General features: G+C 43.7%; 1 protein-coding gene across 2 annotated transcripts in view; it reads right to left on the bottom strand.

The window, feature by feature from the left end:
- LOC126183607 (beta-galactosidase-like) overlaps positions 1-19,730 on the bottom strand; it is a 315,494-nt gene extending 295,764 nt beyond the window's left edge. For both annotated transcript variants that reach the window (XM_049925719.1, XM_049925718.1), the window contains exon 1: positions 19,616-19,730. In XM_049925719.1, the coding sequence (XP_049781676.1) occupies positions 19,616-19,657 (42 nt within the window). In that variant the 5' untranslated portion in view covers positions 19,658-19,730. The remainder of the gene's footprint in view (positions 1-19,615) is intronic.
- Positions 19,731-24,290: the final 4,560 nt, after the last annotated feature.

A 24,290-nucleotide genomic window follows, 5' to 3' on the forward strand; every position in this document is an offset into this window, starting at 1 on the left:
AATGCCACTTAAGTGCTCTCACTCCTTCTGAAATACAAGGGTAACAGCGTCTGGAGTGCACAATTTAGTTTTTCGTCTATTTGAGAATTTGCGTCTGATTTCAATTATGCAGTTCCATTATCAATCTTTAATAATAAATTGTGACCATCAAAGACACTGTGTAGGAAAGCTCTGAAACAGGTATTACCGGTCAGTACTCCGCGAAGATCAATTCCTCGTTTGCGATATCGCTTGAAAGTTTACACGGAAAGTGGTATTGTTGTGGACCTGTTGTTTTTTATCTCATTGTCAACAACTGGTGCTAAATCTGGAATATCTAAATGAATCGAGCTAAATGTGTTGCTATTATTGTCCACACAAAATGGAGACACCTGCACTTTCTTATCTTCGTCGGTTGTCAGAACTTGGAATTAAGACATTCTGCAGTTCTTTCAGGCCTAGAGGTTCCATAAGCACATTAATAGCATTAAATATTACTCTGTATTCTACTAAATGTACCAGCTCTCTTAAATAGAGAGTTAGTTACTCTTACATCCCAAGCATAATATTTATGTACAGTTAATCCAGTCTCCAAAAGTCCACCGGTCCAAAATTTGCACCATGACAGTAACTGACTACCTAGAGAGAAGCACTTAACATAATGTCCCTTCTTCTACCTCGCTTTTTCCCGTATAGGCATTTTCATACAGGTTGTGGAAATGTTACTGACAGTGGGTGGCTGGATTTCTAACTTAACGACACCACTTCCACCAGGACAAAAAAAAAAAAAAATGGTTCAAATGGCTCTGAGCACTATGGGACTTAACTTCTGAGGTCATCAGTCCCCTAGAACTTAGAACTATTTAAACCTAACTAACTTAAGGACATCACACACACCCATTCCCGAGACAGGATTCGAACCTGCGAACGTAGCGGTCGCGCGGTTCCAGACTGTAGCGCCTATAACCGCTCGGCCACCCCCGCCGGCTCCACCAGGACAGACTCTGTGTTCCTTATCTGTCTGAGTCTAGAATAAGTCTCACGTTTAAGTGTTCAAAAGTTCTCTCATTGTTTGCATAGAGTGGATCTGAGGTGGGACGGGGGTACCAGCCCGGTATTTACCTAGCTGGATATGGGAAACAGCCTAAAAACCATATCCGGACTGACCGGCTCACAAGACCTCGTCCTTTAAATCCGATCCGTGGCAGGCTCGCCTCGCCAAAATCCGGAAGCGGCGATGCAACGCACTCGCGGGCCTCGGCTGATTTGCCAGCGGACCTGCCAACTCTTTTAGGCAACACTCGGACGAATGTGGTTAAAGTTTTAAAGTTCTGTGCCTTGTCAAATGTTTTTACGAAGATTTTAGGGAGAGGATTTTAATTTGCTCACTGTGTGACAAGCTCGCCCATCTTTTATGTAAGTGGTCAGCCAATGACACATTCCTGTGTCATTCTTGTTGCTATGTTTTCCCTTCCCTTAGGTTTTACTTTCTTATGTAGTATTTTCCCTCTTTTCCTGCTTTCTTTGAATGTGTTTTTCAGTTTTATTAGGTCTCTCCACATTCGTTCCTTTTAATGTGTGTCAGGGCGCTGTTGACCTCGATGTTGAGCGCCCATAAACCCCAACACACACACACACACACACACACACACACACACGCAACGCACTCGGTTATTCTAGCCGATCCTTCATCATAATGTAAGGTCCCGAATACATAAACCGCCACTAATGAATTTGTGTCAGGCACACACGTTACACATGTATTATGAGAACCAATCTGGTATTATACTACGAAACGAAAGTTACAAAGCACATGTGAGAAGGATTCAGTTTTCATGGAGGTATGTTCCGTCTTTGCGACTAAATGAAAGACAGTTTGTTTTTTGCCATACGCCTTTCGTTTGTTATATTTATGAAGCATCTTCAGTGGCTTGATAATGCATTATGTGCCAACGGCCTCGCCGGAGTGGTAGCACTGGTTCCCATCGGATCACCGAGGTTAAGTGCACTTGGCTGGGTCTGCCGAGCGCTGTTTGCTAGTGGGACGCACTCAGCCCTTCTGAGACCAACTGAGGAGCTACTTGACTGAGAAGTAACCTGATAATGGTCGGGAGAGCGGTGTGGTGACCACATGCCCCTCCATATCCCCCTCCAGCGACGCCTATCGTCTGAGGACGACACGGTGGTCGGTCGGTACCGTAAGGCCTTCCGAGGCTTTTCGGGCGGAGAGAGAGAGAGGGAGAGAGAGAGAAAGAGAGAGAAATGCATTATGTAGTAGTTACAAGTACGTTGAAATGTTACGTTTCCTCACGTTATTCACTTGTTTTTCAGATTAGAAACAACTTCTGCATAACAAGTTTCGTTATTTGCTATTTTCAATGTTGTTGATCCATGTGTATAGTCCTCGAGATGTATTTACTCGTTCTCCATACCCCAGATGGCCGATTTTTCGCGTTTCTTCGACCACATTTATTTCAACACTTCACTTGCACTTTTCAATGTGTATTGAATGTGTATGTATTTGTAATGTGCAGTGTTACTAACTCTCGCTGTGTGTTTACCCTTCGTCTTTTGTTTGTATTGGGTATGTGTGGTTTGATATTTGTTCATGTGTGAGTGGTTGTGTGTGTGTGTGTGTGTGTGTGTGTGTGTTATTCTTTGTATGAGACAAAGACGAAAAATAAATTGGTTGGTTCAATTGGTTCTGAGCACTATGGGACTTAACATCTGTGGTCATCAGTCACCTAGAACTTAGAACTACTTAAACCTAACTAACCTAAGGACATCACACACATCCATGCCCGAGGCAGGATTCGAACCTGCGACCGTAGCGGTCATGCGGTTCCAAACTGAAGCGCTTAGAACCGCACGGCCACATCGGCCGGCACGAAAAATAAACATACAGTGACAGTTGGCAGCACAACACACTGTGAACACACACACACACACACACACACACACATCCAATACACAGTGAAGAGTGCCAGCGATGTGTTGAAATAAATGTGGTCGGAAAAACGCCGAATATCGGCCATCTGGTGTATGAAGACCGGGTAAATACATCTCCGGGATGACACACATGGATTTACAATATCGGAAATCGTAATTAAAATCAAATTTTATTTTTACCTCACGAAACTTGTACAGCAAAAATTGTTCTAACATGAAAAAAAGAGAATACCATGAAAACACGTAACATAGTAACATAATTTGTAACTACTTCATAATGCATTTGTTACACACATAAAACAAACATGTATTACAGGTCACTAAAGAAGTTTCATAAGTGAAAAGAAGCGAAACGCGTATGGCAAAAAACAAACTGCCTTTCATTTAGTCGCAAGGGCGGAACGTATCTCCATGAATTCTGAAGCAACTAAAGAATGACGAAACGAAAGACGATTCAGTTTTCTTCCGCATAGTTTTAGAATGATTAAGGTTCTGTGGCGTAGGTGCTTCAGTTAGGAGATTAATACCCACATTAACCCATTGGAGACCTGTAAAATACCTGCAGATAAATATCAGTTACACAGTCAATCAGATCACTAAAAAAACAGCTTTTAATTTCTCATAGAAATGCTAGAAGTGTGGTGGGCACTGAACAGTGGTAATTCAGTGACAAAAAGTTGTTCCCCTCGATATTGTGCTTTACGTCAGTGCGTGGATCATTTAGCAGAAGGACCCCAGCAATTTCGTCTCCACACTCCATATTTTCTCGAACGGAACTGATTCTTTCGCAGAGGTTCGCGCGACTCATAGTGGATGAGATGAATCCCTCAAGAAGGAAGGTTTACGAGGAGATCACTTCAGGGTGTAAGATTTGAGATTCATCCAAACAGTCAACAGCCATTGGGCGTCACACGGCACAGAAATGAAATATTTGCGCATATGTGGCGCTCTGTAACTGAATTAGTATCGTACTTTTGGATAACCACTGTAACAGCTACTTATCAAAATAGAATGAAAAACTTATATTGAACCGAATGTAGGGAATGTGGATTTTGACTGGGCAAGTTCCATGCGGCTTTTCGCGGATGATGCTGTAGTATACAGAGAAGTTGCAGCATTAATGATGATGATGTTTTGGTTTGTGGGGCGCTCAACTGCGTGGTTATCAGCGCCCGTACAATTACCCAATCTTTGCTCAGTCCAATTTCGCCACTGCAGCATTAAAAAATTGCAGCGAAATGCAGGAAGATCTGCAGCAGATAGGCACTTGAAGCAGGGAGTGGCAACTGACTCGTAACATAGACAAATGTAATGTATTGCGAATACATAGAAAGAAAGCCGGCCGCGGTGCTCTAGCGGTTCTGGCGCTGCAGTCCGGAACCGCGGGACTGCTACGGTCGCAGGTTCGAATCCTGCCTCGGGCATGGGTGTGTGTGATGTCCTTAGGTTAGTTAGGTTTAAGTAGTTCTAAGTTCCAGGGGACTTATGACCTAAGATGTTGAGTCCCATAGTGCTCAGAGCCATTTGAACCATAGAAAGAAGGATCCTTTATTGTATGATTATATGATAGCGGAACAAACACTGGCAGCAGTTACTTCTGTAAAATATCTGGGAGTATGCGTGCGGAGCCGGCCGGGGTGGCCGAGCGGTTCTAGGCGCTACAGTCTGGAACCGTGCGACCGTTGCGGTCGCAGGTTCGAATCCTGCCTCGGGCATGGATGTGTGTGATGTCCTTAGGTTAGTTAGGTTTAAGTAGTTCTAAGTTCTAGGGGACTGATGACCTCAACAGTTAAGTCCCATAGTGCTCAGAGCCATTTGAACCATTTTATGCGTGCGGAACGATTCGAAGTGGAATGATCATATAAAATTAATTGTTGGTAAGGCGGGTGCCAGGTTGAATTTCATTGCGAGAGTTCTTGGAAAATGTAGTCCAACAACAAAGGAGGTGGCTTACAAAACACTCGTTCGACCTATACTTGAGTATTGCTTATCAGTGTGGGATCCGTACCAGGTCGGATTGACACAGGAGATAGAGAAGATCCAAAGAAGAGCGGCGCGTTTCGTCACAGGGTTATTGGGTAACCGTGATAACGTTACGGAGATGTGCGTTTCTGGATGAGGTATCGAATATATTGCTTTCCCCTACTTATACCTCCCGGGGAGACCACGAATGTAAAATTAGAGAGATTCGACCGCGCACGGAGGCTTTCCGGCAGTTGTTCTTCCAGCGAACCATACGCGACTGGAACAGGAAAGGGAGGTAAAGTGGAGGCAGTGGCACGTAAAGTGCCCTCCGCCACACACCGTTGGGTGACTTGCGGAGTATAAATGTAGATGTAGATGTACTGAATCCATAAAAAAGACAATAATTAGGAACAGAAGGTGTCTCAGGATTTGATATGATGGCTTCAAAATTTTTAAATACACTGACGGCAAAAGAAAAGAAACAATTGCAACACCATGAAGGAGTTGTGTAGCATAAACGAAAGTTGGTAGGCAGTTTCTACATCTGAAAGATAATGTCTGTTCAAATTTCGCGCCAGTCGCAAAGAGCAGCTCTAGTAATGCCGCTATGAGGATGCAAATCACATTTGCTCTAAATACAAGCTGTAACGGTCGTGAGCGTTAGTTACCTTTGAGAGTGGACGTGGTGAGTTGATGTTACTCAAGAATATCTTTACGGCGACAAAGACGCCATTATCAACACCTCGCTGAGTTTTAACAGTGTCGTGTGATACGGCTATCAGAAGCTGCATGTTCCTTCTGCGATATTGCAAAAAGACTTCGCAAGAATGTGGCCACTGTACATGATTGCTGGCAGCGATAGTCACGAGAATGTACGATCGCAAAAAGATCCGGCTCTGGACGGCCATGTGTCACTACCGAGACAGAAGAGCATGATGTCCGTCGTATGGCTCTGGCGCATCGTACTGCACCTGCAGCAGTAGTTCGAGCAGCAGTTACCACCACAGTGACACAACGAACTGTTACGATTCGGTTACTTCAAAGGCAACTTCCAACCAGATGCCCTGTAGAGTACGTTCCACTGACCCCGAACCACCGCCATTTGGGACTTCAGTGGTGTCAAGCGAGAGCTCATTGGAGGCCAGGTTGGAGGTCTATTGTGTTTTCTGAACAAAGCTGTTTCCACCTCGATGCCAGTAAAGGTCGTGTGTTAGTTAGAAGGAGGCGAGTTGAGGGCCTACAACTAACCTATCTGCATGCTAGACACACCGGACACACACCTGGTGTTATGGTTTGCGCTGCTATTTCGTATTACAGCAGGATCACTCCTGTTGTTATCCCATGCACCCTGACTGCAAATCTGAACGTCAGTCTGGTGATTCGACCTGTTGTGCTTCCATTCATGGACGTCATTCCAGGGACCGTTTTCCAACAGGATAACGCTCGCTTACATACCGCTGTTGTCATCCAACATGCTCTACAGTGTGTCGACATGTTGCCTTGTCCTCCTCTATTACCACATCTGTCTCCAATCGAGGACATATGGGACATCATCGAACGACAACTCCAGTGTCATCAACAAACAACAGTAAATGTTTCCAGAATGAGATTTTCACTCTGCAGCGGAGTGTGGAAGGTAGGAGACGAGATACTGGCAGAAGTAAAGCTGTGAGGACGGGGCGTGAGTCGTGCTTGGGTAGCTCCGTTGGTAGAACACTTGCCCACGAAAGGCAAAGGTCCCGAGTTCGAGTCTCGGTCCGGCACGCAGTTTTAATCTGGCACGGAACTCCATCCCACAATCTGACATCCGGCACCTGGGCAACACGATGCATACGCGTTTGTATGCAATGTTTGCTTGCAATGTTAATCACTTAAATATGTTATCTATACAGTGGCAGTGTGTCTGCAGTCATGTTTGTAATATTCTTAATGCACTTTGCACTGTGGAGTAAATGCACATGCGTTAAAGCTGTGGATATACAACGAGCAGACAACCTGCTCAACCGAGACGAGGGTTTTTCAGTTCGACAATTCATGGAAACCCCTCACTTCACGACTGCGCTCTCAAAGGAAATATTGTTCTAGGTCTTCACTCCTTAGCATCACAAGATATGCCATCAATAACAATCACCCAAATACTTCGTAAGCACTGTGGATTTACTGATTCTGCGATTGCTTTGTTTTACTCTTAGAGGTGCAAAGTTTATCTATGACTGACGCTCTTGTTACCAACAGTATTATCTCTGACGCATGCGCGCTTACTCCGCTGGGTAAAGTGGGTTAGAAATCTTGCAAGCGACTCACCCTGAGAATGGCTGAAACGTTGTCAGCCGAAATTTAACGTCTGTGGTTGACGGCTTATGACACCCATGTTTTTAGTGGTACTATTTACCTATTTCTGTGGCAGTGGAAAAACCCTTCGTGGAGGATTTCGGTGACAGAATGGGGTAGGTGGGTGGATAAAAATACGCGTGGGGTAAGACTATGCTTCAAGTTTTGACGTCCCTAAAGCAGAAGTTCAACATTCTCCCATCAGGCAGCGCAGACGTCATCATCTTCTCACTTGTATTCTGGAACCTCGTTGCAGCTGGACGCTTACGGCTGGAGAAAATGCGGTAAGTCACTTTTGTACGTTTTCAATTTAAATTTTGTATAGTTGTGATTGCGTGTTACTTGAACCTAAATCTATTTAAAAATTAGGGAAACTTGGTACCGGAAATGTTGGCTATAAGCTTCCAATATTCTCCTTGATCTCCACGACTTTAATTGTGTGCGTTACCTGTAGATTGCCGAAAAAGAAATTAGCGGACTGGGGTAATAGTACGCAGATCTAATGGGATAGAAATTCGCAGTGCTTATTTTTACCCCATCAAGAAACGATCTGCGAATATTTACCCCATGACCTATACTTTGACGTATGTAGTTCCTGCTAGCGTATTGAAGCATTTTTTCTTGTGTGTATTTACCTATCATGATTCATTATTCACGTTACAGAACTTAACGTTTCTTTTCTGTAGTTTTTATTTACAGTAGGAAGACGTTTGTGGGACCTTTAGGTAGTTTTTTTTTCAAACATACCTGTCTCTCAAACACACTTAGGATATAATCACGTCCTCCATAGTGTCATCTCCTTTTTCAAGAAACAGTTTTAGAACATCAACTCGACAGCCATTTACAGAGCCACTCTACAATCAAGCTTTTAGCCTTATTGAAAATGGGAGCTCAATACGACAAGCATCCCAACCTACTGAGTTTTCAGAGGTTGTTTCAAAAAAGTCTTAAAACCGACAGAAGTAGTGAGCACCTGGCCGATTCACAATTTTTTTTTTCATTTGACGAAAAACATGCAATAGTGTAGTACTGCCTTTCCCGCGAAATACGTTTTTTCGGTTTACTGTCGGATCATTAAGACGTTAATGGTTGAATTCGTGGAAAAATAAAGAGTTCCTCTTCTGTTTTTCCATACACCGTATGTGTTTGTAATCCTTTTTATTTTCTTCATTTGAGGGTAAAGGTTCAAAATGTTTCAAATGGCTCTGAGCACTATGGGACTCAACATCTTAGGTCATAAGTCCCCTAGAACTTAGAACTACTTAAACCTAACTAACCTAAGGACATCACACACACCCATGCCCGAGGCAGGATTCGAACCTGCGACCGTAGCAGTCCCGCGCTTCCGGACTGCAGCGCCAGAACCGCACGGCCACCGCGGCTGGCGGGTAAAGGTACTCACAGCGTACTCTTCCCCAGGCCCGCATACTCTTGCCCCACAGTATGAGGTAAGAGTACGCTAAACTATTTTTAATAAAACTTACATTATGCTTATAATAATGATTAGATGATAATGAAACTCTTACACAATGTTACCGAGATGTCAAACTAAGTGTTGCATGCGTCATTGATATAATATTGTGACAAGTTAAAAAAATTTTTTAAACGAAAAATGTATACTTTTACCCCCACCTACGCTATGTGTCGAACTTGATCAAATAGTTAAAAGGTAACAACACAACAAGGCGCAAACCACTGGCCGACCGCCAGGAGAAGAAGTCCCACAGACGTCTTTCTACTGTAAATAAGAGCAAGCAAACAAGTAACTTAGGCAGGGGTCGGGTGTTCACCTGCGTGCTTAAAGCTCATCAGTCTGTGCACTGCCATTTCGGCGATCGGAAACTTGCTCCTGTAGCTGATTTGACTTTACAAAGTATATGACAATCGAAAAATTGGATATGGTTTTCTTTTATGCGGAATGCCTTTAAACTGTTAGAGCAGTTACATGCTGGAAGGTATCCTCATTTCGTCAAGTACAAAGAAAATCATGCGGCTGGTACCGGCGGAGGTTCGAGTCCTCCCTCGGGCATGGGTGTGTGTGTGTTCGTCCTTAGGATAATTTAGGTTAAGTAGTGTGTAAGCTTAGGGACTGATGATCTTAGCAGTTAAGAACAGCAGTTTGAACAAAGAAAATCTGTCTTTGCACACATCGTAAAAAATATTCCAGACTCTGTTGGTGTGGAAAATTAAATACACCAACGGAAGAGAACAAAAACTGTGAGGGAAATGCGATTAACATTTTAACAGCGGTAATACACAATCCAAATGTCATTAGAAGGCAATCTGAACGTGCGACACAGGGGTGTTTTCCGAAAACTGCCAATGCCTTTCAAAATCGATCGCAGTTCTCTGAATAGTGCCTCCGTAAAACCCTAAGTGATGTGCCGTTTAAATGCAGTATTTTATTTGCGAATGAAACATCTTTAACAAACGATGGGGAAAATGGGAAAATCAATCTTCACAATTTGCACTACTGATCAGTTGAAAAGCCACGTTCACTGTGAGAAGAGGAAAAATGACGACCTTGATGTATCAACGCGTGGTGCGGGCTTTTCAAGAATGCATCGTTGGTCTTTGTTTTAGTGATGTGACTCTAAATAGCCACAATGATCTAGTTCCTAACAGGTATGCTGCCGCAGTTATTGGAAGACATCCCCACAAATCATGTGGTACAAACATTATGGTTTTCCCGCTCATTCCGTATAGGCATTCTTAAAAGAGCATTCGTAGGTCGTTGGTTCGGTCGTTGAGAAAACACAAAATAGCCTGCACGCTCACCATACTTAACACTTCTGGAATTTATCCGTGGGAAAAATTAGAACAAGAGGTTTGCAAGGAAACACTGATGACTCTAGAGGACATGAAATTACTTATGACATAGGTATATGCTGCGATAAATCCAGATTAAATTCAGCACACAATATTGTCTATCCGTAATTACTTTATAGCCTGTATCAGTGGTCTACGTCAATATTTTAAGCATTTGATATGACTGGCATACCGATAAATACACGAATTATACCTGAAATAAATGGTTAGTTTCGTTCCGCATAGTAGGGCTAAGGCTTGTAGTGTGTCTCCTGGCGGCGCGACGATGATTTTTGATGCTGTCATTTTGCTGCTATTTGATCAAGTACCACACATATTGTACCACGAAGGCTTTAACCAAATACCACAGAAAAAGTGTTTAGTCAAAACTGAAAAAAGTCGTTGTCATAATTCGGCAAGTACAAACGTCAAAAATTACATGTACAAGAAAGAAAATTAGCCACACTGTCCGCTGTAACTCAGAGAAAACTCACCTCCATTCTGGATATAATATCTCATCTAAAGTATCCGGCGGGCTGAAGGAAACGTGGAGAAGGAACACAGCATGTGATTTATGCCGGAGAAAGACAAACCGCGATAGACTTCATTTGTACGAAGGCGTACGGAAAAGTAATACCTCCGAATTTTTAATGTGAAAACTCGTAGAGAATTTTTGAATAAAACAAACGTCATTAACATTCTGCGTTCTTATTCTTCATATCTACAAATTTATTTCTCAACGTACTCGCCACGGCGATGAACACAATTTCTGCCAACGAGAGTCATGTTCGTTGATACTGTAACTGTAGAATATTTCACTTTGTTGGCGGAGCCACAACAACCTTACCGCTACTTACACCGTTCATCACTATCAAAGTGAAGTCCTCGAAGGTGTTCTGTAACTTTTGGAAACAGATGAAAATCTCATGGTGTCCAGTCGGGACTGAATGGAGGATGATCGCTGACAGTGAACCCAAGATGTCCGATTGTTGCGGATGTAGCAACAATCGTGTGTGTTAGGATGGGAAAAGCCGGCCGGTTAAAAGCGATACCGGTATTTTAGTTATGAATAACCAATACTTTTTTTGGTCTCGCATCTGGCATGTGTTTCTTGTTTTTTATTTTGTACGTGCAATGTCCAAGTCTGCCTCCACATGGTCTATACGGTAGTTTCTCGCTGTCTTCGCCGGACATCCGTTGTGTTGCAGAATGGCACCACCAATAACCTGGAAATATCTGTAGGAAGTGACATAGAATGAAGTACCTTGCTGCATTTTGCTTTAAAAGATTAAAAAGATTCGTCCGCCTGTTATATGAAATAATGAAAAAGGAAGGGAATTGTGGCCGCGCGGGATTAGCCTAGAGGTCTATGGCGCTGCAGTCATGGACTGTGCGGCTGGTCCCGGCGGAGGTTCGAGTCCTCCCTCGGACATGGGTGTGTGTGTTTGTCCTTAGGATAATTTAAGTTAAGGAGTGTATAAGCTTAGAGACTGATGACCTTAGCAGTAAAGTCCCATAAGATTTCACACACATTTGAACAAGGAAATTGTGGTACCAGAAATAGTTGGTTGGTTGGTTTGGGAGATGACAGGGACCAGACTGCTACGGTCATCGGTCCTACCAGAAATAAATTAAAAACTTTACAGTTTATTGACAGCATACAATAAAAATATAAAGTAGCTCATCTGCTGCCTATGTCTACCTAATATGCCTTCATCTGCTTGTAGCCCTTGAAAACGGACAAATTAACAGGAAAAATAGAGTTCCTCAAACTCAATTCTCCCCTATTCATAATGCCCAAATAGTAGTATGATTTCAGAGTACAACATGATTTTTGAGCAGATTTAAAAAAAAATTAGAACTAAAATTGTTAATTTTTTGTTGTATTCAACCACTTATCACTTTTCGAGAAAAGCAGCGACAGGTGGATGGACTAAGTTCTCTTTTATTTGCCTGTTTACAATATTTGGTTCTATGTATCTCTGAAACTGAGTCAAAATTTTCAATCTTTGCTCGAGTTGTATGTTTATTACAGGAAATAATAACACTCAAAAAATCCGTTATTTCAGAAACCGGCATTTGAGCTGATGTGATAGGTTCACCCGGCGTGGAGAAAAACCGATGTAACTGAAAACCGATTATTCCAGCGATAATCGACATGCCTACTGTGGTGTGGCATTATCATGCTCAAGGAGAGGGTGCTCATGTACGCACGAACTCATCGAATTCGAAACTCAATACAGCATGCTACTTCTCACGCACCAGTATACAGGGTGTTTCAAAAATGACCGGTATATTTGAAACGGCAATAAAAACTAAACGAGCAGCGATAGAAATACACCGTTTGTTGCAATATGCTTGGGACAACAGAACATTTTCAGGCAGACAAACTTTCGAAATTACAGTAGTTACAATTGTCAACAACAGATGGCGCTGCGGTCTGGGAAACTCTATAGTCGATTTTTTCCACATATCCACCATGCGTAGCAATAATATGGCGTAGTCTCTGAACGAAATTACCCGAAACCTTTGACAACGTGTCTGGCGGAATGGCTTCACATGCAGATGGGATGTACTGCTTGAGCTGTTCAATTGCTTCTGGATTCTGGCGGTACACCTGGTCTTTCAAGTGTCCCCACAGAAAGAAGTCACAGGGGTTCATGTCTGGCAAATAGGGAGGCCAATCCACGCCGCCTCCTGTATGTTTCGGATAGCCCAAAGCAATCACACGATCATCGAAATATTCATTCAGGAAATTAAAGACGTCGGCCGTGCGATGTGGCCGGGCACAATCTTGCATAAACCACGAGGTGTTCGCAGTGTCGTCTAAGGCAGTTTGTACCGCCACAAATTCACGAAGAATGTCCAGATAGCGTGATGCAGTAATCGTTTCGGATCTGAAAAATGGGCCAATGATTCCTTTGGAAGAAATGGCGGCCCAGACCAGTACTTTTTGAGGATGCAGGGACGATGGGACTGCAACATGGGGCTTTTCGGTTCCCCATATGCGCCAGTTCTGTTTATTGACGAAGCCGTCCAGGTAAAAATAAGCTTCGTCAGTAAACCAAATGCTGCCCACATGCATATCGCCGTCATCAATCCTGTGCACTATATCGTTAGCGAATGTCTCTCGTGCAGCAATGGTAGCGGCGCTGAGGGGTTGCCGCGTTTGAATTTTGTATGGATAGAGGTGTAAACTCTGACGCATGAGACGATACGTGGACGTTGGCGTCATTTGGACCGCAGCTGCAACACGGCGAACGGAAACCCGAGGCCGCTGTTGGATCACCTGCTGCACTAGCTGCGCGTTGCCCTCTGTGGTTGCCATACGCGGTCGCCCTACCTTTCCAGCACGTTCATCCATCACGTTCCCAGTCCGTTGAAATTTTTCAAACAGATCCTTTATTGTATCGCTTTTCGGTCCTTTGGTTACATTAAACCTCCGTTGAAAACTTCGTCTTGTTGCAACAACACTGTGTTCTAGGCGGTGGAATTCCAACACCAGAAAAATCCTCTGTTCTAAGGAATAAACCATGTTGTGTACAGCACACGTGCACGTTGTGAACAGCACACGCTTACAGCAGAAAGACGACGTACAGAATGGCACACCCACAGACTGCGTTGTCTTCTATATCGTTCACATCGCTTGCAGCGCCATCTGTTGTTGAAAATTGTAACTACTGTAATTTCGAAAGTTTGTCCGCCTGAAAATGTACTGTTGTCCCAAGCATATTGCAACAAACGGTGTATTTGTATCGCTGCTCGTTTAGTTTTTATTGTCGTTTCAAATATACCGGTCATTTTTGAAACACCCTGTAGTTACATTACACATCGCCATGTTACACGCCGCAGTTCGAAGCCCTCTAGCGGCAAAGGGCTGCAAGTACAATAGACGTGAAGAATAAAGATGTAGAATGTTGGTAACGTTTGTATTATTTATAAGGCGTTAAGACTTTTCACATTAAAAATTTGGAGGCATTACTTCTCTGCGCGCTTTCGTATCTCGTAAACTAATAGTAACAGGATCTAGTTTGTGGGTACTCGTGTGCAGGAAGTACAATTTTGCAAGGTTATCTACATACCCAGCTACGTTATCTTCAGCAAGAAATGAGCAGATTTGAACTCCGGCCGCAACGGTTACAAAAATGGTTCAAATGGCTCTGAGCACTATGGGACTCAACTGCTGTGGTCATAAGTCCCCTAGAACTTAGAACTACTTAAACCTAACTAACCTAAGGACAACACACAACACCCAGCCGTCACGAGGCAGAGAAAATCCCTTACCCCGCCGGGAATCGAACCCGGGAACCCGGGCGCGGGAAGCGAGAACGCTACCGCACGACCACGAGATGCGGGCACAACGGTTACGTTACGCCAAAGCCAACAGCAGCAGATGTTACAGCGATCGATGTGACCGTGTCTTCTTGTCTGTTTTTAGGTGCTAGACGAGAAACTTCTTACGTTCATTCCATTCTTTTTCATTATATATCTTATAACTTACGATAATAAGGGTGTTATGTATGAGATACTAATTTTGGCGCTTTATTAAAGCTACCGACCGAAGTCAACTTTTTTTTTATTTTATACGGGATAAACCCGACTCCACAGAGAGAAATTTGGAGACTACCCAGGGAAATTTTTTGTATATTTTGATACAATGGACCTGTAGTCTCCAATTCTCCAATATTTGTTATAGAATAATTGCATGTCGTTTCATTCCTTGCCCCAGTGTATGTTCGTATCTGCCTTCGTTTCGTTAGCGCTCATCACGTCTAAGACGGGCAACTCTGTACTTAGGATTTGGCAAATTGAATTGATTTAAATTTGCGACCGGATGCCCTTCCTGTCGCTGCAGTTGTCGGTTGCCAAGAGGAAAGAAGTCCCGCGTGTGTTACGTGTCTGAATCATGTAAAGTTTGTTCTGACTGTAATCTGGTTGTGTATCGTATTCTCTAAGGTGGAAATTCGGAACCAGCCAAGCATTTGATAAACTAGCGTCGGAAACGGCCTAAAAACCACACTCAGGGCGGCCGCTGCACCAGTCACGGTCGTTAATCCACCGTCGGGTCTGTCTCGCAAGGTATCGGGCTGCACGTAACACTATACGGGCAGGTTCTTAGCTCTGCATCTGTATTACACTTAAAATACCTGCACAACAGTGTTAATGTCAACGATATACGTTGTGACTCTTGTCTGGAAACAAACATGCTCCATTCACTCACGTTGCTTGCTCTTGACGAAGATAATGTCCACAATTCTTCATCAGGTTTGGATTCAATACCACTCGCTTCTGACTAGGGTTTATTTTTCTAGCATAGTTAGTTTGCGTAAAAATGATAAACAGATATATGGATAAGTTTACTGATTAAAAGCCTGCCAGTATGCAAACTTGTATTGAAGTGATCCTGCGCCCCAGACAGAACTCCAAAGCTGCGCCTTCAAACCCCCCCCCCCCCCCTCAAATCACTCACCAGCGATGATATCTCTTAGCATTTTTTTCTATTGACGTTTAGCAAATTATGATTTTGTAAGTAGGTTTAATGACCATATCAGACTACTATCAGACTTAGTGAAACTGACTGCCCAGTGAGGTTTAATACAAGAATTACAAGGCTTAAATTTTTAACACAGTGATTAGCAAAGAAACTTAAGACTTTCGACGCTTCAACGTGTGACGGAATTCCATTCGCTCTAGAATAACGAAAAATACGTTATACGAGGGGCGTTCAGTACGTATTGCAACACAGTTATTTCTCGGCCACCTTCGGTTGAAAAAATGTGGAATTTGTTGTGGGACATCGTGGATATTCCCGCTTCAGCCCGTATAGTTTCGTAAAGTTCTGATAGGTGGCGGCGCTATACATGGCTTTGCTTTCAAAATAGCGTCTGTAACGGAGGTTTCTTCCAAGCAGAGAGATATCATTGAGTTTCTTTCTGCGGAAAACTAGGGTATCGTAAATATTCACTGGCGCTTGCAGAATGTCTATGGAAACCTTCAGTGAACAAAAGCACGGTGAGTCGTTGGGCGAGGCGTCTGTCATCGTCATACGGTCGCCAAATCTGTCCGACCTCCCGCATTCCGGCCGTCCGCACACAACTGTGATTCCTGCGATGTTAGAACGGGCGGACACTCATTCGAGGTGATGGACGGATCACAATCAAAACCTCGCTACTGAGCCGAACGGCTCTGCTGGTACTGCTGATACTTGTCCACCAGTTGAGGTTCTAAAGGGTGTGTGTCCGCTGAATTTCTCGTCGCCTAACAGAAGACTATAAAGAGCAACGAAGGACCATCTGTGCGGAATTGCTTGCGCGTTACGAGGCTGATCGTTACAATTTTTTGTCGAACATCGTCACAGGAGACGAAACATGGGTTCATCACTTCGAATCGGAAACAAAATGACAACCCATGGAGTGGTGCTACACCACCACTCCTGCGAGGGAAAAGTTTAAAGCCGCACGCTCAGCCGTTAAAATCATCGCGACTGTCTCCTAGGCCTGTGAAGGGGTTATTCTGTTTGATGTCCTCCCTCATGGTTCAACAATCAACTCTGAAGTGTATTGTGCTATCCTCAGGAAACTGAAGAAACGATTTCAGCGTTTTCGTCGCCATAAAAATGCAAACGAACTTCTCCTTCTCCGTAACAAAGCAAGCCCTCGAACAAGTCTGCGCACCCGATATTAGCTCCCAAAACATAATTAGACTGTTAGTCCTCATCCACCTTACTGTCAGGGTCTCGCACCTTCCGACTTCCATCTGTTTGGCCCAACGAAGGATGCACTCCGCTGGAAGCAGTACGTGATTGATGGGGAGGTTATCGATGCAGCAAGTCTTTGGATCTGACTTCGACCAGCTGAGTAGTACCATGCGGGCGTACAGGCTCCCCCAGATGACGTAAGGGCGTCTCATTGAATGAAGATTATGTTGAAAAATAGAGTTTTGTAGCCAAAAGAGTGGGGAATAATATGGTGTATTGGGATCCTGAATAAAATCAACCTGCTTTCAGAAAGAAATGTGTTGCATTATTTACTGAACGCCCCTCGTACGAAAGTAATGTCTACTTCCAGCGGTCCTACGACTCCAGACGCGTGAGCAATGCAGTCAGTGATCAACGGTAAAAATTACATATATTCACCCGAGTGTACAGCTTATTGGTAGATGGACAAAGGATAGCTGTCTATAGACACAACGACTAGCAGCTGCCGTAATATTATTAATGAGCAGTAGAAGGCTCATTCTTGGTTTTTTTCTTTTACTTTCACAACAAGTCATACCACCTGAAACTTGGAAGCAGCAAAAGTCTCGGCTGGAGGGACCAAAAAATTATTTTTCTCCTCCACCCCTTTTGCTTTCTTCCTCCACCGTCGCGTCTGGTTCTAGTCCTCAGTCGGCACAAATCGGAAAAAAACGGAAGTCGGAAGTCTTAGATCAAATAGCATATTTGCTTTCGTACCCTCTTGCTGACGCCTGACATCATACAATGTCAGAGAAATCCATTCTTCAATACGAGTGAGTTGTGTAGGCGGTAGCTGTGTGAATCAAATCGTCATAAGCCACGTTAGCGATAGGCTTCTGTTCGGTAGTAGACGTTTCTTTGAAACATTATTGGATGTTTAAGTAGGCCCTGCATCTTACACAGAAGAAGATCTTCTGCTTGTGACTCCGACCGCAAATGAAGCTGCATTATTTTGGTTAACAATAGTGTAGCCTGATAGTTGTTTCTGTCATTTGTTTTTAATGGTAACTTGCATTATTGTACTTGCTTCTGACTCGAATAAAAAACATAATTATATTATCACACTGATACGAGCCACCACGGAGAACGGGACTCTTATACCAATTCTTCAGTATTGGTCATCGATCTGGGATCCTTACTAGGTAGGACTGATAGAAGCGATCGAGAAGATCCAATGAAGAGTGGCGCGTTTCATCAAAAGATCGTTTAGTGGGTGTGAGAGCGTTACAGAGATGCTCAACAGAGGCTACAAGAGAGGCGTTGTGCATCACAGTGAGGTTTACTATTGATATGTCGAGAGATTACTCCCCGAAAAGAGTCGTACAACATATTGTTTCCTCCCACATACGTCACGCGAAATGACCACAACGAGAAAATTCGGGAAATTAGAGCTAATACAGAGACTTAGCGACAGAACAAGGAGCCGGCCTAAGTGGCCGAGCGGTTATAGGCGCTTCATTCTGGAACCGCGCGACCGCTACGGTCGCAGGTTCGAATCCTGCCTCGGGCATGGATGTGTGTGATGACCTTAGGTTAGTTAGGTTTAATTAGTTCTAAGTTCTAGGGGACTGATGACCACAGATGTTAAGTCCCATAGTGCTCAGAGCCATTTGAACCATTTGAACAGAACAAGGAAAGGGGGATCAGTTAGTGGTACCAGAAGTACCCTCCGCCACACACTGCCAGGTGGCTTGCACAGTACTGATGTAAATGTAGATGTAGAAATACTCGGAAAATATCCCTGAAGATGCCCCGAAAGTATGTCAGTGGAGTTAGTTTTCCCCCTGCATAGCACTCCTGACACTTGCTGATGTGTGTCTGTTAACGGAAGGCATGATCGTCACTAATAATTGGTAGGAAAGGGAGGGCAGGAGATGATGTGATGTTTATGATCACCAGACCTTACGCAGGCATCGTGATTACTTCCCAAACCTCTTAACATTGTTGCATCTAGCGAGGCAGGTAGTAGGTACCACTGTTTATGGAGATACTCCGTTGAGTGGGGACGTCAGCCAGCACGGGTTTTTTGGTGCTAATCGAAAGGTGTTGGCTATGTGCCGACGACAAGTTCCACCTTCCCTCGTTTGATTCGACAATCGTTCATAACAGAATAAATACAACATTACAGGAACATTCATTACAATAAACCAGACGACACGGAGACGACACTGTGCGAACGGTCGGAGGAAGGCAAATTGCCTCCACCGGGTTCATTTTCCACGACAGCAATGCCATATTCCTCAACTTGCATTGCCTAACTAGTAGACTAACTTTAACTTTTATGTTCAAACAAGCAGGCATTAATTTCGTGGAACCTACGGCATACGAAATTTGACGGATTAACTTCAGTCATCGAACTTTGCGAGAGTTGTCGTCTCAGGCTTGCTAGCAATTTTATCACGAACATTGTGAGAAATCTGGCAGGTGTAATTCAAAAGTTAAAAACAGGTAAGCGTCTACCACAGAGTACAGAAGACTGCGCGATGGCAGCGACCATTATCTCTATATCCGCCGAAGTGTCACTCGTCGCTTGTACGCAGGGGCGAGAGATTAGCACATCGCTCTGTCAGCCGTTAACATTATCTTTCGCAACTGGAACCAGTAATTTTTCTTCCATAGCGCAACAGTCTTTTCCTACGGTGAATGAGAAACGGCTGTCAACAGCTACCGGGGATCGAACGCGGGTCGTCTTTGTAGCAGCCAGAACCGCTGATCGCACGGTTGCGGGGGAGGTCTGGCTGCCTCAGTTACGCAGAAATTTGCTGTTCATTGTCATCGTGTAGCGTACAAAAAGGGTTGTACACGAGAGAGACGCTGTGCGCAGCGGCAGAGGCGGCGGATACTCACAAGTTGTAGCAGCAGGGCGAGCACAACCGCGCGCAGCCACATCGTGCAGCCGTCTGGCTGAATACCGCCCTGTCAACCGCTGGCAGCCGCTGCTTCTCCGCGCATGCGCGCTGCTGCCGCCCGCCACCCTACCGCTGCTCGCGAACTTCGTACAATTGGCATCAAATGTGGGTGGACACGGGCGCGCATACTTCTGTCTGTAGCCGCCGCAGCGCTCGTAACCTGCGGACTTCTGGCATCCTCTGGGTCACGTTTCGAGCATTACACCCTGATTAACAAAGGGGAAACTGCGGACAAAGGCAGTAAGCGCTGTAGAAATACCGGTCTTGATTTCCACGAGTTTACTAAATTGCTGTCGGTTGTTGTCGCGATGCTTCATTAGATGTACAGCGTGGTGCACAACACACGTTTTTCACATGCACCGCAGAAGAACATTACAAAGGCATTTTCAAAACAAAAACACGAAACAAAGAAATTAGTAAAACGAGGGCGTGGTAAAAGGTAACGCCTTAGAATTTTTCATGTGAAAATTCTTAAGGCATTCTAAATGAAACATCTTTATTATTCACGTCAACATATTTATTTCTCAACATTGTCACACTGGCGACGAATACATTTTTCTGAACGAGAAGTTTGTTGTTACTGTCACTGTGGAATGTTTGACTTTATTGATTGGCCGAGCGGTTCTAGGCGCTACAGTCTGGAACCGCGCGACCGTTACGGTCGCAGGTTCGAATCCTGCCTCGGGTATGGATGTGTGTGATGTCCTTAGGTTAGTTAGGTTTAAGTAGTTCTACGTTCTAGGGGACTGATGACTTCAGCAGTTAAGTCCCGTAGTGCTCAGAGCCATTTGAACCATTTGAACTTTATTGATGGAACCAGAACCTTACATCTGCTTGCACCTCTTGAACTTCTGGAAACAGATGAAAATCGGATGGGGCCAAGTCGGGACTGTATGGAGAATTTTCGATGATAGTGAACCCAAGGCGTCGGACTGCTGCAGATGTCGCAGCCCTCGTGTTGGTCTGGCATTATTATGCTGAAGGAGAGGGTGCTCCAAGTTTGGACGAACGCTTTGAATTCTAAACTCTATTACAGCACGCTGTTCCCCACGCACCGACTTTGTTACGTGACACACTGCAACTCGGAGTCGTGTAGGGGCAGAGAACTGCAAACCTATAGACATGACAATAAAAGCAAGTCTTCTGGCCCAGACTGTATACCAATTAGATTCCTTTCAGAGTATGCTGACGCAGTAGCTCCATACTTAACCATTATATACAACCGTTCACTCTACGAAAGATGCGTATCCAAAGACTAGAAAGTTGCACAGGTCACACTAATATTCAAGACAGGTAGTAGGAGTAATCCACTAAAATACAGGCTCATAAAATTAACGTCGATATGCAGCAGGATTTTTGAACGTATATTGTGTTGGAACATTATGAAATACCACGAAGAAAAAGGTCTATTGACACACAGTCAATACGGATTTAGAAAACACCGTTCTTGTGAAACACAACTAGTTCTTTACTCGCACGTAGTGTTCAGTGCTATCGACAACGGATTTCAAATTGATTCCGTATTTCTGGATTCCCGAAAGGCTTTTGACACTGTACCACACAAGCGGCTTGTAGCGTAATTGCGTGCCTATGGAATATCGAAAAATGGTTCAAATGGCTCTGAGCACTATGGGACTTAACATCTATGGTCATCAGTCCCCTAGAACTTAGAACTACTTAAACCTAACTAACCTAAGGACACCACACACATCCATGCCCGAGGCAGGATTCGAACCTGCGACCGTAGCAGTCGCGCGGCTCCGGACTGAGCGCCTAGAACCGCTAGACCACCGCGGCCGGCTATGGAATATCGTCTCAGTTATGTGACGTGATTCGTGATTTCCTGTCAGAGATGTCACAGTTCGTAGTAATTGACGGAAAGTCATCGAGTAAAACAGAAGTGATTTTGGCGTTTCCCAAATTAGTGTTACAGGCCCTTTGCTGTTTCTTATCTATATAAATTATTTGGGAGACCATCTGAGCAGCCGTCTTAGGTTGCCTAGGTTGTTTGCTGGTGACGCTGTCGTTTACCGACTAGTAAAGTCATCAGAAGACCAAAACAAATTGCAAAACGATTTAGAAAAGGTATCTGTATGGTGCGAAAATTGTGCAATTGGCCCTAAATAACGAAAAGTGTGAGATCATCCACATAGTGCTAAAAGTAATCCGTTAAACTTCGGTTACACGATAAATTAGTCAAATCTAAAGGCAGTAAATTCAACTAAATACCTATGAATTACAATTACGAACCACTTAAATTGGAAGTCACACATAGAAAATGTTGCGGGGAAGGGTAACCAAAGACTTCGTTTTATTGATAGGACACTTAGAAAATATAACAGATCTCCTATGGAGACTGCTTACACTACGCTTGTCCGTCTTCTTTTAGAATACTGCTGCACTGTGTGGGATCCTTACCAGATAGAACTGACGGAGTACATCGAAATAGTTCAAAGAAAGGCAGCACGTTTTGTATTATCACGAAATAGGGGAGAGAATGTCACTGAAATGACAGAGGATTAGGGATGGCCATCATTAAAACAAAGGCGTTTTTCGTTGCCGAGCAATCTTCTCACGAAATTCCAATCACCAACATTCTCCTACGAATGCGAAAATATTTTGTTGATGCCGAGAAACGATCACCGTGATAAAACAAGGGAAATCAGAGCTCGTACGGAAAGATATAGGTGTTCGTTCTTTCCGCTCGCTACACGAGGTTGGAAGAACAGAGAATTGTGAACGAGGTTCGATGAACCCTCTACCAGACACTTAAATGTGATTTGCAGATTATCCATGTAGATGTAGATGTAGGGATAAATTTCAGTTATATCCATTATGGACGACGTATTGCAACTGTGATTTAAATTGGAGGCTCGTTTGATACTTGTACCTATATAAATCACCAAGAAAAATAAAGATGTAATATGCTAATAACGTTTGTTGCTGTATGCAAAAAGCTATAATGGTTTTCACATAAATAATTCCAGGCATTACTTTTGAGGACGCTCTCGTACATTCATGTGTCGTCATCCTTCGTCCATCTGCACACACAAACACACACACACACACACATATATATATATATATACGCAGGGAACTGCTACAGTTTTTGTTTGAACTTTATTCACTGATCGATTTCGGGATTTTATATTTCCATTATCAATGTCATGTGCATAAATTTCAACGAAAAATTTCACCTGTTCTGTAGATCTGCGTATCAAAGCACACAGCACATCGAAATGCATCAAGATAAATCTACCCAAACAGCATTCACAATGGGAAAAAAAAGTTTCCGAAACAGATATGTGAATGAAATTCAAAGAAAAACTGTAGCTGTTCGGTCGATCTTCTTCCACAGCAAAATGGGTTTTACAGGTGCGGCTCCAATTCATTCAACCAGTACGTGAAAATGCATCAAGAACTGGAGTGGTAGCCGATCGGAACTAGTATTAGAAAGGGCTGTTCTGGTAAAACATCTGAGCACATAAAAAATTTTCATAGAGATAAAATAGCACGAATTAGTATCTTCAGCAAGTGAGACAAGAAAAGACCGAAGATTAGGATTTAGCGAGCCGTCGACGATCAGGTCATTAGAGATGAATCACAGTGGCTGGGGATAGATAGTGAAAACAATGGACCGTGTCCTTTTCAAAGGAAAAATTTCGGACATGTGCGAAAGAACAGATGCCATCTTCATATCGTTTAAGGCTAACCGGCTGATGACCTTCTTCCGTGCGAGTGCACGCGACTTGTCCGAACTCTTACGGGACTCGGTGGATTGTCTGCCGCGAGTAATGTGTATAATGGCAGGGGCACTACGAATGTAGTGTGTGGACTATACAGTCGCACTATCGTCTGTGCCCTCGGTGGCTAAGATGGATCTAGCGTCTGCCATGTAAGCTGGAGATCCCTCGTTCGAGTCGGGGTAGGGGCACACATTTTCAACTGTCTCCGTTGATGTATATCAACGCCCGTCAGCATCTAATGGTATTGATTTAATTGTAATTGTACTGTAGAAGGACCATATCCCACAGATTCTCTGTCTCAAGAGAGGGTCCTTGTTTAATTGTTTGATACATTGTTTTTTGTCTGCTGCAACGCACTTTGTACACTGCCATACATTTTTGTTTTTTTCCATCATGGTTTCGAGGTCTGTGTTAGCTTCGAAATTGAAATTAGCACGTTTTGATCCATTGCCTCTCGCAACAAACTAGACGTCGCACAGTGTAAATCGTGTTGTTGCTCCTGCTACCACAACATACGCACACACACACACACACACACACACACACTGGATGATTTTACGCAACAGACAGTCACAAAATATGGTAACTGGAAGAGTTTTGCGGTTTTGAGCATTTTTAAACTTCTGTAAGAAGGTGATTAATGGCCTCTACATTTAAACTCATCTTTCACAGTGATGGAATAGCTGATGACTCAGTGTTTCATTTTGATTGACTCCTCGTTTTGTAGTCATGCACGCGATCACTGTTTCGGTGCCATCCATTCCTAGAAGATGTCCTCCTTCACCACCGCTATTTCTCCATCTCAAACAAGCGATCTCAGTCAATCATTATGTAGTAATCAACAGCGTATCCATGAATGGATGGGAT

Source organism: Schistocerca cancellata, chromosome 4, assembly GCF_023864275.1.
Source record: "Schistocerca cancellata isolate TAMUIC-IGC-003103 chromosome 4, iqSchCanc2.1, whole genome shotgun sequence".
NCBI lineage: Eukaryota > Metazoa > Arthropoda > Insecta > Orthoptera > Acrididae > Schistocerca > Schistocerca cancellata.